General features: G+C 35.5%; 1 protein-coding gene across 1 annotated transcript in view; it reads right to left on the bottom strand.

Annotated features, from left to right (window-relative positions):
- UNC13C (unc-13 homolog C) overlaps positions 1 to 18,254 on the bottom strand; it is a 130,020-nt gene that overhangs the window by 99,033 nt on the left and 12,733 nt on the right. Inside the window, exons 2-5 of the mRNA XM_041469233.1 lie at positions 13,407 to 13,429; positions 12,815 to 12,879; positions 8,597 to 8,669; positions 830 to 901 (exon numbers count right to left, since the gene is read on the bottom strand). Of these exons, the coding sequence (XP_041325167.1) occupies positions 830 to 901; positions 8,597 to 8,669; positions 12,815 to 12,879; positions 13,407 to 13,429 (233 nt within the window). The remainder of the gene's footprint in view (positions 1 to 829; positions 902 to 8,596; positions 8,670 to 12,814; positions 12,880 to 13,406; positions 13,430 to 18,254) is intronic.

The raw sequence follows: 18,254 nt of genomic DNA, 5'->3' as shown, positions 1-18,254 counted from the left end.
TTTTCTGTTCTCCATTCTTCTGCTATGTACCTTAACAACAATGTAAGAAAAATTCAATTCTTGATTTTTCTTCAGAATAGGATGTATTTTAGAAGGTTATGTACACACTAGCAATTTTAGGAGCACAAAATGGGCCTGTATTCATTCAAATTATTGCTTTTTCTTAGTTGATATATATATCTTGCATCACACTTTAGGTATTCCTGAAGAAAATGGCACCTGTTGTGCTTTTGTTCAAAAAAAAGTCTTTTGCCAAATCTAAGTCAAATCAGCAATGGAAAACCACAGTTCATGCATTTTACTATCTATGACAGTATGTTTTTTCCAAAAGACTCTTGTGGTTATTTCTTGTATGAATTAAATATTTCTTCTAGCATCACATATGTTATTAGCGTGAGTTACATTAAAAAAAAAGGATCAAATAGCATCCCAGGACTGGGAAAAATTATCATAAAAACCCATCTTGCAGGCCCTGCCATTATAATTGCAATCACAGTGTGATGAAGATAGAAAGATGATAAAAGACTGCAGGTAAACATGGTACAGTTGGACAATTTTTAAAAAAGGCTTCTGCAAATAACTGTTTTGTAAATCAAAGGTTTCTTGGTTAGTCCCCTCTGTTATGGATGCGAGTCAGCAAACCTGGTCTTGCTACTGTGGATCAGGCAGCAAATTCTGCTCAAGTTCCCTGAAAGTTCCTACACAATAAATGGAATACATTCTATTTCATCCAGTTGGGAGTGTGTAAGGCAGAAATAATTTTTAGAGATTTTTAAAAAAAAATCTCTCTGCTGCCTAAACATTTAAACCTGCCATTGAAAACACTTACCATTTCTTCAGTGTTTATGGAGGTCCGGATGAGCATGGCCATGGAAATACCAGATTTTCGAGCTGCAAGGGTCTGTTTAAGGCAAATGCAAAAGTTACCAATTATACAAGTAACAACAGCTGTTGAATCTAGTGGAAGGCAAATACTACTTGATTATACTACTGGATGTAAACAAAACTGTTGAAGATACAAAACCTTTTAGTTAATGTTTGCAGCTCACAATTTTTAGGGGTTTAGTACATAATGGAAATATGCTTCCTATCATCATTACTGTTTCTTTCAGCAGTGACCAGCTGAACTGCCATTTCTAATACAAAACCTGTAATTCAGAGGTTTGGGACTTAGTTTTTTTAAACCACAGGCTGTCACTGTTTTTCTGCTTTGCCAACCAAATTAATGTGGTACAAGGATAGGCATCCTGCCCTAATTTGGAAGCTGACTGTGCCTGCAGCAACATGAGAGATCATTTTGCAGTAGTCTTATGGTTCAAGTTGTCAGTCTGGATAATTTTTTGTAACTCGCTGAGCATTTTAAAATGGTGAGTATGTATATAAAATGCTACTTAAATAAAAAGACCTCAAGAAATCTTGAAGTATTATTTTCCTTAAAGACAGTATTAATTCAATACTACTGATAGCTATACAGAGAAATACTTTGGTTGTTTGAGACAGGAAAAGAGACCAGAACTCTGTGTCAATCTGTCCTCATTTGGCCACATGATGTTATTTGTATATGGACAACTTCTGGTTTTGAAAACAATGCACTGGGTTGTAGAGATGAACTCTTTTGTGCTAGTATGGTACATGCAAAGGGACTGAAAATAATTTTAATATACAATAAACAAGGAAGTTTTATATCTCTTATTGAAACACCCCAGAAATCTAAATGGGTCCTCGAGAATTAACTAGCTAGTATAATGATCAGAAAGGACCCTGGGGGACTGAATTCTGTGTTTTACAAATAATATTTCAAATCTGAATATCACTTCTGCTATCAATAATCCTTTTGGCCTGACAGAAACAGATAAGATTTATTCCACTGTGCACAATATCAACCATAACACTGTATATTACTGTAGTGCACCTGGAGTGCTGTTTTCATTCCTTCTTTCTCTTATTCTAAATCATTCCAAATGTGTTTGTACACTTGTGCCTTATCTCTGTTCTTTTGTCATCCACTATCTGCTTTGTCATGCTTTGCTGCCCTCACAGTCTAGCAGTGTGTGGATCAATTACACCACCCACTAACCATAAGTCTGTTGTCGCCTTTGTTGTGAGGATACAGATTTTCACCTAACTGTGAAGTGGGTCTCTGTAGTCCATAATCACAGAACTATTACAGCAAAAATTTAAATGATACTTTGTATGTGACATTCTTATTTTTGTGAAATGCGTACTGGGCCGAAGCAATTTAAGCTTACATCAGCAGAGGAACTGCATCATTAGTCTCTGGATGAAGAGACAATTCCATTTTTTTCCCAATTATATAATTTTAAACACTGGTATATTTAAAATGGATTTCTATTTATTTATTTATAAGATTGTTCAATTTTAATTTTAAGTGTTCACTTTCCCTAATTCAATTTTCAATAAGTTTCCCTTGATAATAATTAAACTTGCAGACTGACACAGAATTATTAATCTTGTGAAACCAATTACAGGCTAAGAAATCATCCTTGGCTTAGTAGTATTTGATTCATCTCCTGTTACAAAGAACCTTCCCTTTTTTTTTCTCTTTTAAATTCAGCAATTTACCAACTCTATGCCATTAATTTGCTATCAGATTCTGCATTCTCTTTTTATTACATAAATAATTCTATTTACTTCTCTGTGACCATCCTTTAATTCTATTTCTGTGAATGTGGGAAATTCCACGGGTGTGTGCCAGTGAGATTGACAGTCACAGGAAAGATTAAACAGTGTTCAGGTTTTGTTTTTTCACACTTTTTGTGTCAAAACCCAATGCTACAAGACCCACATACCAAAGTTAAAAATGGCAAGTAAAAATTCCTTTGAATCATTAAGAGGAAAAGAAACTATTTTCATAATCAGTAAAGTTCTGGGTTTTAAAACAATGTACTTTAAAAGCATCAACTTCTTGATCCCTCTTAAAGCACAGGTTTTTTGCTTAAAGTCTTGCCAAGTACCCCTGTAGATTTACCTGCCTGTACTATACCTGTTTTATAGTTTTCATGTCCCTTACTCTTAGGAAGGGATTTGACCCTTCTAGGTCTCAGTTGCACAATCCTAGCCATTCCAAGCAATAGAGCAATGTGAACAACTTGTCAGGACAGGAGCACAAAGGGCATAAGAACATTAACCTCAAATATAGGGCAATGACTGCTGCTGTGCTCTGTCCTCCAGCAATACCAAAGAATATGAGCCAGCAGAACTGCAGTTTCATGCTATTCCTGTAAGTCAATAAACAGATACTATTTCCTCTGAGAAAAAAAAATGGGAAAGCAATTTTGACCCTGTCATGTGTCCTTCAAGCCCAGTTCTCCCAAGGGGTGCCCTTGGAATCATGGAGCTTTACTATTTTCTTCTTAATCAGAAATGTGTCTAAAATTATAGCACAGTGCCCTATATAAAATAACAAAACCTAATAGGAAACAGATAATTAGGCTGTTCTCAATAAAGTGTTTGTCATGTTGGAAGAAATTGATATCTAGAGGGATTTGTGATAAATCAGTAAATTTAAAAGTCATATGGATTAAATTTACAGGGATTTTAGTGAAAAAAAAACCCCAAACCCCACAAGGATTATTTCCATTTATGTATCACTGTCAGAAAAAACTACATCTACAAGAGAAAGCCCATAAAATGCTTCTGCTCTAAAACACTGAATTTGGTGATGATTCAACAGCATGAAGCACTGAACATACAGCAGTGTCACTTAAGTATGGAATGAAGCAAGGAGGAGTGAGCATTTTGGAATGAGAAAGGGGAAAAAGCTGCCAGATTTATCTATGGCAAACAAGGTGACAGGTTATGAACATAACGAGAAAACTTCTTCCCCTACTGCCTCTCTGTTTTCAAGCAGCAACAAGAAAGAAAGGTTAATGCAGTTCATCAGCTGGGAACTTCTAGCACATCCAAAATGTCAGAGCATCAAAAGAATATGGAGAGCAACAGGATCCTGAAGTGTTTCACACCTCTCCCTTAACAGGACACAGAACTTGTCAGCAGTTTATACTTGTGTACCCTCTCACACTGATGTCCAGATACTACTTCCTGTCTTTCCTTAGGTAAAAATTTGACCTGCAGAGCATAAGGACTTTAAGTATTGTTGAATTATGAACATATGAAAAAAATTATCAAAACCAAAAAGCCTAGCAAAACCCCCAAACAAAAGAGACTGTAAAGCAGACCATTGTCTATTTAATTTTTAATTTGTTTTGAAACTCTCTAATACAGGATTTAAAATAAATTAGTCTCCTTTATGCTCAAGGCCTTCTAGACTACCTAATAACTTGTATCTACACTGTCTAATTTATTACCTCTAAATTTGCCTTAGCAGCTTAAATAAATAAATTAATATAATTAGAAGTCGTTCTAGTAAAAGCATTTAAAAATGGTAAATGTAAGTAAAAGCAAATTGGATTCAAGCTACAATTAAATGTTAAATGACCAATTGTGTTAAGGAGGAAAAGAGAAGTCCTCTATCACAATGAAATAGGCAAGCTGTGTCTTGCACAGCTGAAATAGCACAGAGGAGCAAACAGGCTCATGTTCATGACTGCTGGCTTTGCTATGCAGTGCTCATTCCTCTGGTTTTACAGAGGGTTTCAGTTTTCTTCATCATCCTTCCTTTTTTTCCTCAAAGAAAAAATAAATCTACACACTGCTATCAGCAGGAAAAAAAAAAAAACGTTGAAGACAAACCATTTTTCATCACTTTAGAAATGCTGATGTTATTTTTAATGTGATGTAAAAGTTACCCACTAGAGGTGAATGTGACAAAAATGTCACGGTTTATGGCATTTAAAGAAACATTTAAAAATTAAATGGGAAAAGATTTCTTTCTAAATGTGCATTTAACACATGCACAATTTCAGAAATATTTCTTTTTGAGCAGGTATATCACTCTAGGGATGTCAACTTTATTATTTTGGAAGACAGATTTGTACCAATTCTTGGGGTGCTGGAGTGGAGGGAGTAGGAAGAAAGACAAAATAACTTGAGAAGAAGTAAGGTAGTGAGGGAAATTACTTAGCCCTGTCCCACAATTTTCTGTTAAAAATGTTGATGTCTAATACTGAAATACTCAACAGAGCTGCAGTATTGAGCCCAGAAAGAAGATTTTAAAAAGACAATTCAGCTCCACTACACAATCATTACTGGCCATAACTGTCATCTTCTGCTTTTTCTTCATATCTATAGCACAGACACAAAAGCATGATCTCTCCGGCCTCAAAGATAATTATATATTGTTATGATTTCCATTTAGTAGACTAAAACAAGCCCTCACAAATGTACAAATACTTACTACATTATGATTTATCTATTTAATATATGAATATTTTTATTAGGAATATAACTGAATTTGCCTATCAATGATTAAAGGAGTTAAGAAAATGGACTGCTGATAGCAGAAATAATGTAAAATAGTCTAGGTATTTAGCTGACAACATAGAAAACCAGAGAATATGACATCTGCAATTTAAATGAATATCTTCTTTATATGAATCTTTAAATTACCATATTTGAATTCCAGCCTCTACAAATGTTTTTATTGTGGAGACACTTACAGAAAAAAATTTCAGTGCATTATCATTTTAGCTGAAACAGGCATCTGGTGTGTTCACTTTGACAGACTGCTTTACAACAGCAGCAAAGATTCACAAATTGTTCTTGTGTTCTTATAATCAAATAATAAAGCTAGGGAGCAATACAGTCTTGATTGATCAAAAGAAGAAATTGGCCTGATTACAGTGATTACACAGTATAAAATCGCGTTTAAATTGAATAAACAGAAGAATTTTCTAGAGTCTTCATCGCATTCAAAATGATGACTGGCATTAACAGAAGCAAAGGCAGTAAAACAGAGCTACCTTTGGCTGCGGCTGAGCAGATCACCACACCTATTTGGCCACTGTGAGTAAAAACTTCTAACCTCCACTGTAATTATTGATATTTCTCTTCCTGGTTGTTCTCACCTCATCTCAATCTCTAACTGATCCAAAAGAGAGTTTCTTTTTTTTCTTTTTTTAAAGCAAAAAATTAAAAGTTACAGCAATTCCATCAAAAAGTGCACTGCACTTTTTTTTCCTGGCTCCACAGTAAACAGATCTGTACAGATCTGTTCATGCTCTCTGCATTGTTACTGCACTTGAACCATCACTTCTCCTTGCACTCTCTCTCTCTGCTATACCAGATATATTCTACCAGAAGTTAATAATGACCCATGACTGCAGGAAACAGAACTGCTCCTGCAGGTGGATTTTGACTGCCTTATCCTCTCTAATGACCAAATCTAAAATAAGCAGAGACTCCCAATGCATTAGCATACAAAAACTTTTCAGTGGTTTAGGAGGAGGAGAGCATCCAAAGGAGAGCAGTGAAGGTGGTGAAAGGTCTGGAGGTGAAGCTGTGTGAGGAGCAGCTGAGGGCACTGGGTTTGTTCAGCCTGGAGGAGACTGAGAGCAGACCTCACTGCAGGTACAGCTTCCTTGTGAGAGGAAGAGGAGGGGCAGGCACTGATCTCTGATCCCTGGTGACTATGACAGGATACAAGGGAAGGACCTGAAGTTGTGCCAGGGTGGTAGTTTAGGTTGGCTATCAGACACAGGTTCTTCCTCCAGAGAGTGGATGGGTAGCAGAACAGCTGCCCAGGGCAGTGGTCACAGTATCAGTCTGATGGTCCTATGCAGGCCCGGGAGTTGGACCTGATGATCCCTGTGGGTCTCTTTCACCTCAACATATTCTATGCTTCCATGCGGAAAATTGGATTTTTCAAAATGTGAATTCATGAAAACAAATGGGAGTTAGAGATATCGTCTTAAGAAAACACACAGAATTTTGAATTTTGATAAACACTGTATTGAGATAAAATGCTGAAAGCATGAAAATAATAGAGTGAAACTGGAAGTGCAGAGGGACTACAAAAATAAGGAAAAATAAAACTGATTGATACAAGAGAATTTAAAAGCAGGGAACACTTTGAACTTCTCTTTCTCTAGGTGTGTAAGACTTTCCAATACCACAGGGGAAACTTCATGCTTGAGACCTAAACTTTGAGCTCGTATCATCAGAAAAGATATTTGGAATATACAGACAACTTTTTAACATAAACTCCTAGCAATTTTGGCATATGTGACACAGAGGAGAACACATTCACATAAGGCACCACTTTACTTATGATTAAATTCTTGGTCATAAAATAATTTTTTAAATTTCCAATAGAAAGTCATAATAAAACACAACATTAATGGAATCTGTAACAGTTGCTACGATCATTTCAGAACCATTACAAATATAAAAGTACTTACCATAGCCTTAAAAATCCAGACAAGATAGGAAAGAAATTATAGACAGTATTAATTTGTCAGATTCATTGCACAACAAAGAAAATAAATTATATTTATTTTAGTCAGCATCAAAAAAGTTTAGCACTCATTTCTAACAATACTGTTTCTGTTTTTCTGAAACAGTCGTAAGTAAGCATAAAAAAGGATCATTTACATTTATTTAGATGTCTTAATGCATTCTGAGCTATACCTTTCTGTAAGCACTTCCAACAATTAAGAACAAAGCAGAGCACCATTTAACATGCATTCAAGAATCATAGCAGGACAAAAGACTATATTTGTTTAATAGAACTAATAGCAGAGTGGCTGCAGTCAAAAAGATGGTTTAAATTAATGCAGACTCTACTATGTTGTGCACTGTAATTAGAACTGAACTAACTTTTCATCAGTTTCAAAAGGAATTCTACTCTGAAATGGTATCTGTGCTTTCTCTTTTTGTCTGCTCAGACAGTGTGGTGGATCACCACAGAGTAACTGAACACAGGAACTGAGAAAACACTGAGCAATAATAGACAAAGACTGATCTTTTAACAACAAAGATAGTAGTCATTTACTTAGCCTAACAGCCAATCACTTCTTTATAGTGAGAAATTGGTTTGGGGGCTCACCATCATCAGAGACTAAATATGTATTTTATAGAATTATGAATTCTATACTACAGGAAAAGTAAAAGAGAAATGTGAATAGCACTTGAAATTCTTTGGGGCAGAGAGGCTCTTCTTAATCTTGTTTAGACTGGAAGTCAGAATAAATCTCAAAGGAACTGCCATTCTTTTCCACTGAAATTTCTTTTCTTAAATTATTCTTGTTTACAATGAGTGTTAAAAACCCTGATTACCTCACCTTGTACCTAAAGTATTCATAAATCTTTAAAATATTAATAGTGAAAAGGGCTGCTTTTTAAAAGGAACTTTCACTTTCAGTATCAAAATATATCAAGTGGAACAGTATCCCAAACGCTCCATAGCATCTTTGTGAAAATGAGTAGCTTTTTATTGCATGAAATGCACATTACTTGATTACACCAGTAATACCTAAATATCCAATGAGATATTCAGACTTATCTAGTACGTTATAATAACTGCCTCATTGACTTTTACTGCCTTCAATCCATTCTCTCAAGACTCCTTTTTTTCCATAAAACAATTGTTGTAAACTGTCATTCAGATGCACAATAGTAATTACAAGAAAGACCTGCACAACTGGCAAATGAATCAACAGTTTCAGAAATTACTCACCACATCTCGAACAATGGGAAAAGATTTCTTTCTTCGCAGGTCTGGCATGCTGTCAATTCCGTACAGTCCACGACTGTAAGATAAAAAGGCAAAGAAGAAAATAAAAACATGGAGCTTACAAGACTACATCCTTAAGAACTGCCTACAGTATCTCTATTTACAGTTAAAAATCAAACTTAGCAGTTATCAGCCAAAGGCATGCGCTCCAACTAAAAAACCAGTGTGAGTGTTTTTGGTGCTTTTTCTTCTGGCATTCAACCAAAGCAGAGTAGCTAAAAGGTTGCTTAATACCTCCTAAAACTTTTTACCATTGATTTAGAAATTACAAGAAAAGCTTTCCATTGTAAGTTCTTGTATATCTGGTAGTTGAGATGCAGCCCAACATTACATATTGAACATCATTGATGTCAATGAATATTGTTGTATCAAATTTGATACAAAGCTTAAAATATCTAGCTAAATACATAATCGCATCTCAAATGACTCTATGCAACTGTGGAAAACAGAACTTGTCACATTTTAAAATAATTCCATGGTGACCATCATAATTTTCTCTCTTGCCTGGTTTGAGCTTTTTCATGGAGAACACAATTAAACCCCAGTTAGATCTCACATATACTTGGAAACAACAACAAAGAGAAACTTGGAGTCACTTCAAAGAATAAAAGGTTGACACACCAACAGAATTTAAAAGAATACATATTGATCTGGATAACAAATTGGCTTCACTCCCTCTGACTATTCCAAACAATTAACACAGGTATCTTCCTGAACTTTTTCCACAGAGGGTTTTGGAAAGATCATCTCTATATACCTTGTCAGTTCTAATTCAGAGATACTTGGAAGTTCTCAGAGAAGCTGGGACATCAGATTTTTCAAGACCCAACATTTTCCTCTGCATGGTCCTTTATTTGGGACTGCCTCAAATACCCTTTTCAGTTCTTATATTTCTATCTCTGTGTATATAAAAACTGCATTCACTACAAAGACTTTATCACCTGAAAGCCCTAAGTTTATTTACACCTCTTACAATTATGATGTGAAAAGAGATATAACCAAAATTAGTGAAGAATTTTTCAGTTCCTTGTGATGCATTCACACTATTCTCTAAGAAACGGAAAAGAATTGATTTTCTGTTTATGCAACTCCTTTATATTTTCCCACAACCATTTTCCTGTGTCAGGTTGTGATACTAGAATTTTTTTCAATGACATAAAGATCAAAGTAGACCCATATTGCAGCTTCCAGACGTACTTACAAACCCAGCAGAAGTGTGACAGAAATAAAATAATATTTCTGAGGTTGTGAAAAGTAAATGTACAGAGACCAAGAAATAAAATCAGGGCTTTTTGCTACTCAGGAGCAGTTCCATCAGCAGTAAATAAAACTTATCGTGTATAAGGCATTCTTATGTTCACATAGAGGCAATATCTGTCAAAGGATTTCCATTTATTATTCTGTTCTATACCATAAAAATATGCCTAAAATAGAGGTTCTTACTAAACTCATTTTAGTCATCATTAAGAAATAACAGAGCAAGGGAAAAATTTTCATGTTAATGTAGGCTATACATTGAATTCTCTATTCCCCTCCCTACTTCCAATTATAACCCAACAATAACTTGACATAGAAGATGATGAAGTGGAATCATAATAATTTGATAAAAGTTATCATTAAAGGCAAGGAAAAAAACCTGTCATATTGACTATTTTTTGGTGCTTCTGGAAATATTCTGCCTAACAGTAATCTATTTGAATTTGTCAGAGAATTCAAGAAAAATAAATTTGATTTACCATAGAGACAATACCACTGAAGAAAAGGAGTAATCGTCTGCATGCAGCACCATCTGTGTATCGTTAGCGAATTTCAGAACGGATTAGGCCATGTGGTAAAATTATCAGTCTCTGACTGCTCATTAGGAAGCAGTAAATTAATACAAGAGCAAGTCTCTGGAAAAAGTAAAACATTACTACCCAGGATCCATATACATGGTGAGAACTCCAGCTGACCTACTTTTGCATCTTAAAAATATGGAAATAAGGAGCTCTAAAGTGCCTCATCTTCAAGAAAGTGAAGAAAAGTAAAATGAAGATGTTATTATGTCATATTGGTATGGAACAACCAGGAAAGATGGTGCTTCTGCCTTTTAGCAGAGGAGTTGCACGAGAAGCCCCAGAAATGCTGTCTTTGGTCTTTGCCTTTATGTTCTTGCCTTGGGCTACTTTCTCATTTCATGCAACCAAGAGAAGATCATTGCAGAGAATGGAGAATTGCAGTCCCTGCCATGGACTTGGGGGTGCTGGTGCATGAGGTGGGGCCACAGCATTGTGCTATGACAGAGAGGGAAGAGCAAGAAAGAAGAGAGTCAGCTGGGGTACTTTTGCATAGATAAAGCATGGTAACAATGGTTGTGAGGGAAGCAATCTCCTCCCTCACCTCAAATGGCAACACCTTCAGAGAGTAAGAGGCAGAAGGAGTCAGAGCTAACTGCAGTTGTGCTGGCAGTAAAAAGACTGAGGAATCCTAGAAATTAGCATTAGTTTTTGCACGAAGGAGTAGAGTGGGAAGTGTGATTAAAACAGAGCCACAAATGTCTTTGAAATGATAGCATTCTCAGCCTGAATGAGAAGTTACATGAAAATTGCATAACTGTTTTTAAGGAGGCCTAGCGAAACAGAGGCTTGAATAAAGCTACTGAAGACAGCAAAGCAAGGCAAGGACAGGTCTAAACTTTATCAGCAAAAGAAGTAAGGTTTCATCTAAAAACATGAGCTATTATTGAGCTACTGTCAGCCATTTCAGGTGGTCCTATACAGTGGTTACAGGATGTCTGCACAAGGGATTGACACAGCTTATTCTCAGACAATTCAATATTTGAATTTATTCACCTGTGAATAGAAGAGAGGGCATAAAAAGAGCAGCTTCAGTCTGTATAGTCCTTGTCTGTGGCAAAAATTCTTCTTACACCTATGAGATTTCTTTTTGTGTGAAACCCATAAAAATTAGGAACTCCACATTACTTTTTAAAGGTCTACACCTATTAAGAAACTGTAATTAAGCAACTGGTTAGGGAAAGTAGTACATACAGCAAAACAGTATGGTCATGTGCAGCTTCCTACAGGCACAAATACTTGACTATCAGTACCTGCATTCTGAGTCTCCTTACAAAATTCTGCCCTAAACTACACAATAACCAGGTGTTAAACTGTTTCTCGTCTGTTTTGCATTTAGTGACTAATCCTGCACAATGTCACACGTGTCCTCACACTCTTACAGCAGCTCTGGAGGTTCTAGGAGCTGCAAAGGGCAGGAATAAACTTTGAGGTATGACTAACTATATGGAAACTACCTACACCACTAAAGAGCTGTAGATCACTTATAAATTTGTTTAAAGTTTACCAATAAGTACAAATATTACCCTAAGTATACCTTCCATAGAAGCAACTGCATAATATTAAGCAAATTAATGTCATAGCTACTTTTTAGCGACACCCACCTCCCCTCAAAATAGGAATCCAACCCAGAAAAACTTCATAGTGTCAATTGTATAGCATTTCAGGATAAAAGATTGAAGATGAATGATTAATTTAATCTCATCCCCTTGTCTTTGTAATAAACTGTAATTATTGTAAAAAAGTACTTACAGAGTGCACCAGCAAGAGGATATACCCCTTTTAATTAGGTAACTAATATAACTGATAAATTTTACGAAAGGCTTTTATTTCTTTGCCTTTCCAGGTTGAATAATAAGAAAGTATTCAAAATAGGAAGGAATCCCTTGAACCTGATGCAAGATAACTTAATTTGGAGACAACAAAACAAAATGTACAGGTTTCTTTCGTATTCACTCTCAGCCACTGCAAGATCTTTTCCCTCGACTTTTTAATTTCAAGTACTAGAGTGATATTATATGGTTAGAATTGCAGTACTATACATTTACCAGAACGAAGACAAAATTAGGCTACATTTTTAAAGGACACTTATTTTATATGCAAAGAGGCAAAATTTCTTATCTAACTGACCTCACCATTGGAATTGTTGTATTAATTTCTCAAAAAAACTAATTAAAAAAAAAAGGGGAAGACATACATAATGAAACTATCTTCCTTTTAAAACAATACAGTTTCTTAAAACAGAAAGCTTAGGAAAAGTACTATAACGCTGTAAGAATAATTTGCAGATACAAGTAACAAAATTCTCAATTATCTTTTTACTTACCCAGCAAATGCTTGGACTGCATAAAGCTTGGAAGCATCCAAGGAACTTGCACTTACCAACCGAGCCTTTAATAGAGATCAAAAAAAGCACAGTTACTTGGATGCTTTTAGTAAGTTTTGGACAGAATTTAACTGCATCAAACATGTAAGACATATGAAAATGTTTAGCAGGGTCAGCTCCAGGCCAAAGCTAGACTAACTGTTCCTTTGGGAAACATTTTGATAGCATTCAGCATTTAGTGACACGCAGTGGAAGAACCCATGGGAAGGTAAGGTATTGCTTCCCAAATACTGTTGCCCTTTAAATCCTATAGTGAATGCAGGGTAGGTGATAATTAGAGGCAAAAATCAGATATCATGTTTGACAGTAGCAGACCCCTGTGTTGGCAGTTATGGTAAGCACAACAGTGAGGGTTACCCTGTATATAAATGCAACACATTTGCAATACAATCAAAGGAGAACAAAAGAGTGGAAAGCTGGGAAAAACCATGCATATCTGACAACTAAAATGACGGAACAAAACAGGTCAAATAAGTCACAAACAAACATCAACAAAATACATGATCCCTATAGCAAATAGGTGATGTTAAACCTTTTCATCCACAGAACCGCTATCTGAAAGAGAATTAGGAAGAAGGGGAATATAGGTTAGAAAAACCAGTCTCCAAAAAAAAATCTCATGCTTTAAAATCTGTCAGTGTTTTAATCTGTTAATGTAGACCAGAATCCAAATAACACCTGTGCTTAGCTGTATAATTTTGGCAAGATCACTGTCACTACATTTTAAACAAACAAAAATATATTCTTGGTAGATACGAAGCCCTGCCACTTATGAAGGACTGTGTGGACAGCATATATTTCACATACTATACCCCATCTCCATGGGATTTTTCATTTTATTGCTTTTTAAAAAATGTATTTTTAATAATAATGAATATCTATTTAATATAGTTGCAGTGTTCAAATAAATAATGCTCTATTTTCAAGGAAAAGGAAAGTGTTTCTAAGGATATAAACACTACGCTCCCCACCCCAACTCCTGGACTGTAACTATTCTATCACAGCTACCCACAAAATGACAGAAATTACTCCCCAAATGCCAACAGAACTACAATTGTGAAAGTATAAGTTATTTCATATATATCTATCTATATCTTATTCTAAATTGCTTAATGCAAGAGCACAATATGAAAATTTACAATCAGACAGAAAATACTGGCTGACAGAAAAAGCTTCCCTCATTTTGTCTTGTCACATTTGCACTTACAGTGCATACATAGTACAGTGCATACATGAAACAGCATTGTTTTAATTGTCACCTTACTGATCTTCCCACTTCCCCAAAGGGAGTGCTCAAGGGCCCTTTAAATTGTTTGGATATTCTCGAGATGTTCAGAGATATCTCAGGTTATGTACATCACAAAATAACAATTTACACCTTAAACATGTGCCACATTTAATTTTTAAACCAGTTTATATACAGAAAAAATCACATTCAAACACATAAATCCAAATATATTGGCAACTGTAAAGCTGAATAGTGTACAGCAGTGACAATCAGGGAACTAAAAGACTCTATTCTGCCACTAATTTTAGAGGCAGTTTACGTGATCAAAGCATTTGACTGACTAGATTTATGAAAATGAGCTTACTCTTTAAATATTCTATTTTTTAAAAATTTATTTGTGAAATGTATTTGTCTCACAACACCAGATAGTACTGGCTACTCTTTCAAGTATATAAAGAATATTTGGACAACCATAAGATCTTACTTCCCCACTCCAAAATTATTACAGCACTTCACAAGCAGGGTGAGAGCAGAACCAGGAGGAAATAGGTGACTGAAAGCTGGTCTGGCCAGGGAAACAGGATGGGGTGTGCTTTTGTGAGGCCTAAACAAAAGAGGAGTTAAACCCAGAGGGCTGGAGCAGCAAATGGACATCAGTGAGAGGAAAGGCATGACAGTATGCAGCAACAGGGTAGGAGAGACAGAGGCATCTGTTCTCTAACTTGTAAAAAAGGGAGAGTCCAAAACACAAAGAAAAATCTGGGGACCGAGGGAAGTTTTAAGCAAGACACTACTTGTAATGTAAGAAGCCTCACCACCACCAATTTTTTCATGCAATCTGCACCTTCTTTTAGAATAGCTCATCATAGCAAAATTGGTAATACTGATGTATAAAGGCACAGAACAAATCTCAGTATTATTTATGTTGAATGCAATTCCTAAATAGTTTGCAGATACTTTGCTATCAGATGCATACAGAATCACATGAACTATTTGTTTAATTCACTTTTTTATAAATGTACATTAAAAATTGTTGAGACTTGTCTTCTACATAAAATGGATCTTTTCAGAGCATGAGAGATGCATAAAATTTTCTTTACCTCTCTTGGTTTCAGCCAACTTCATCTAATTTCACTACATTTCCTTTACTGGAACCTAATTTTACCTAAATTTAGTGAGGAGAGTGACAACCAAAATTAGGAAGGAGGAAAGGTATGTTTTTGGTTTAACTTGCTTTTCTTTGCAGTAGCTACATGTAAAGAAAAATGCACCCATCTAATGGTCTCTTTTCTCAGTAGAAATTGCATAAAGCGGACAAGTGACACAAATTTCTCAAAAAAGAGATCTTAAGAACATCTCTTCTTTGTAACAAATGAATGCATCTTCAGAGACAAAATTGGTTTGAAAACTTCATTGTTTACTGCTTCTTCTGAACTCACCATGAGTGAAATAATCTGAACTGTGGAAGTGTTCTCTGCGTGTATGAGAGCACCAAGTCAGGAAGTGTACAGTCACCAAGCAATTCACTTTAGTAGTCGTTAGGCTACCAGAATAGACAGCAACATTCCTTGATGTAGATAAGAAATGAACTGTGATTATGTAAGAGACCACTGAATGTATTTTCAAATCAGGGATTCAAGGCTAGACATCTCAGATTATACTGCTGAATGACAGTGATTTACTTAAAAGAGCTTATCTTCATGTAACTCACTTCTGTCATCCACACATTCAAAATACTAACCTAAAAAAGTAATGAGTGCACTTAGGAGCAGTAGAAACACTGGTTCTTATAGCTAACCCTTCTTACTTTAATTAGTTGTTTCTCCTTACATTTTAATTGAAAATTCATTATATTATGAAATGCCAGTAATAGCTGTGCCTTTATACCACAGGCCATTTTAGATTAGAGCAAGGTATTTTTTACTAGGATTATAGGAAAAATTGTTTTGCTCCTTAATTGTTGCTATTTCAGCTCAGTGCTGCCACACTGATATTTACAAACCTGTGTAGCAGAATGATGAAGAGCAGGGTGGTCCTCTATCTGCATACTACTGAAAATTATTTTTACTAATGTCAAATTTTGAAGGCAAAAGGAAAATGCTCACAAGCCCTTTTTATTTTTTAAAGCAGTCAATTACATTTAATTAGATAACTAAGCAGGAAATTATATAAAATTAGTCTATAAGTTTCCTTTAATAAGTTCCAGGTATTAAAAGGCTGTATAATTCTCAGCATAGTCACTAAATCTTGGCTTCTGTTGAAAGTGGTTTACATATGGGGATGGCTGGGGAATGAAGTGAAAGGGGCTTGTAATTTTTTCAGTACCCTCAAATAAACCCCCTGGTTGTTTTCTATCCACCTGCCAGTTTAAATGTAGGCTAAGTAAAATTTCCAACAAGTGTTTATTAATATTGCATAATTGCTATTCAATCTTGGAATGAAAATTAATAGACCTGAGAAAAGTGTAACTTTACATATTTATCAATTGTTTTCAGTTTTCAGTCATTTATTCATTCTATTAGCAATGTTGTCACCTGTAACTTCTCACACAAAATAGAAATTAATCATACAAGACAACCAGTTTCTATACCAAATTTTCTGAGGAAAAAACAAATCTATAAAGGATGTTGAAAAGGCAGAGTTTTCCAGCATGAAAGGTATATTAGTAATGAAGATGTGGAAGTCGGGACAGACCTTTGCTTTTGTAGCTTGTGACACCATCAGAAATACAACTGCCTCTATCAATCAACAGAGATATTTACATCAAAGAGGTTCAGGTGATTCTGCTCCCCAGTCATAACCCTCCTTCAAATGTCTTCTGTCATTATTTCACTTCTGCACTTTTCTGAGCAGCAGAACAATGTCCCAATATACTGCCCTTTTTTTAATGACTGCAAAAATTCAATTCTCCACCCTGTGCCATAGCCCAAGAACTGTAACGAGGTTCTAAAAATCTAAACTGTTAGGAAACCCTAGGATCAAAATTAATCAAAACATTGATTCTCCACTTTTGTAAGTGTGCATTATTGCACAACACCAAATAGGAAAAATAATTAAAGTTCATTATTCTCTCAAAGTACCATTTTAATATTTAATTCTGGAAAATGGCTGAAAGAATGTCAAACTGACTGATAATTACGTTGTTCCTGCAAGCAAAGCCTTCGGACAAAATACTTGCTGGAATTAGATAACAATACAGCTGTTCCATGAAAATAACATGTATAAAGTACCCACAGTCAGAAGTAGCTTCAAGTCTGAGATGGACAATTTTAACTAGCATCTATTGCCAAGAAAGGGAAATAACAGAGGAAAACCAGGTTTGAATAGATGCAGGACATGAAAGAAGTAGATTGGCTAAAACAATGGCACAAATTAAGCCATGCTAAAGTAATAAATGCTGCACCCAGAAGCTATTATTGACACTAGAGAACAGAACATTTCACTGTGTAAGCCCAGAGGATGTTGTATTGCTGAAGCTTATTCTATGGAGATTGCATATAACGCTTGAAAGATAATATTAAAGCTAGCACATCATAAGAGATGAGTGATGCTTGTCTGACAAAGAGAAAGTCAAACTTGAATAAAGCTTGGTTGACAGGAGAAATAGAAGAATTGCTGCTAGCACTTTACTAGCAGTGATGTAGAAAAATTACTAGCGGATACGTGGAGAGTCAAAGCAGGAGGTCAGTTTGGTGAAGATGAAAACTGCATTTGTGTCTCTATTAATAAAGTGGTCTGCAAATCTGAAACAAAAGGACGTGCTTTAAAAACATCTCTGGTGTTTAGAAATTGAGTCCCATTAGACTTCTAATGGCTTTGTCTTCTATTGTTTTTCAACAGCTAGTAGACACTTTTACCAGATTCTAGAACTTATCTCTAAAGCAGTAAGTTATAGACTGTCATGAGAACTGTTTGATTACAGACTGCGGTGAGCTCAAAAAACTACCATTCTCTTGAAGGCTGGGCTCTCTTGACAATCTCTGCCTTGTTAGAGTGATGGCAGGAAGTAAAACTCAGCATGCATTTTAAGCACTCTCTTCTCACCGCAGAAAGAACTGAAAAGATAAGGCATATTTATCTTTTGATAAGGTGAAAAGCCATATTTTACCTCCCTCAATACATGTGATAACATTACATGCAACCAAGTAATTA

The sequence above is a fragment of the Pyrgilauda ruficollis genome, unplaced genomic scaffold (assembly GCF_017590135.1).
Source record: "Pyrgilauda ruficollis isolate IOZ18807 unplaced genomic scaffold, ASM1759013v1 scaffold23, whole genome shotgun sequence".
In the NCBI taxonomy this organism is placed as follows: Eukaryota; Metazoa; Chordata; class Aves; order Passeriformes; family Passeridae; genus Pyrgilauda; species Pyrgilauda ruficollis.
The sequence above is the reverse complement of the archived record's forward strand: the minus strand, read 5'-3'. Positions and strand labels throughout refer to the sequence as shown.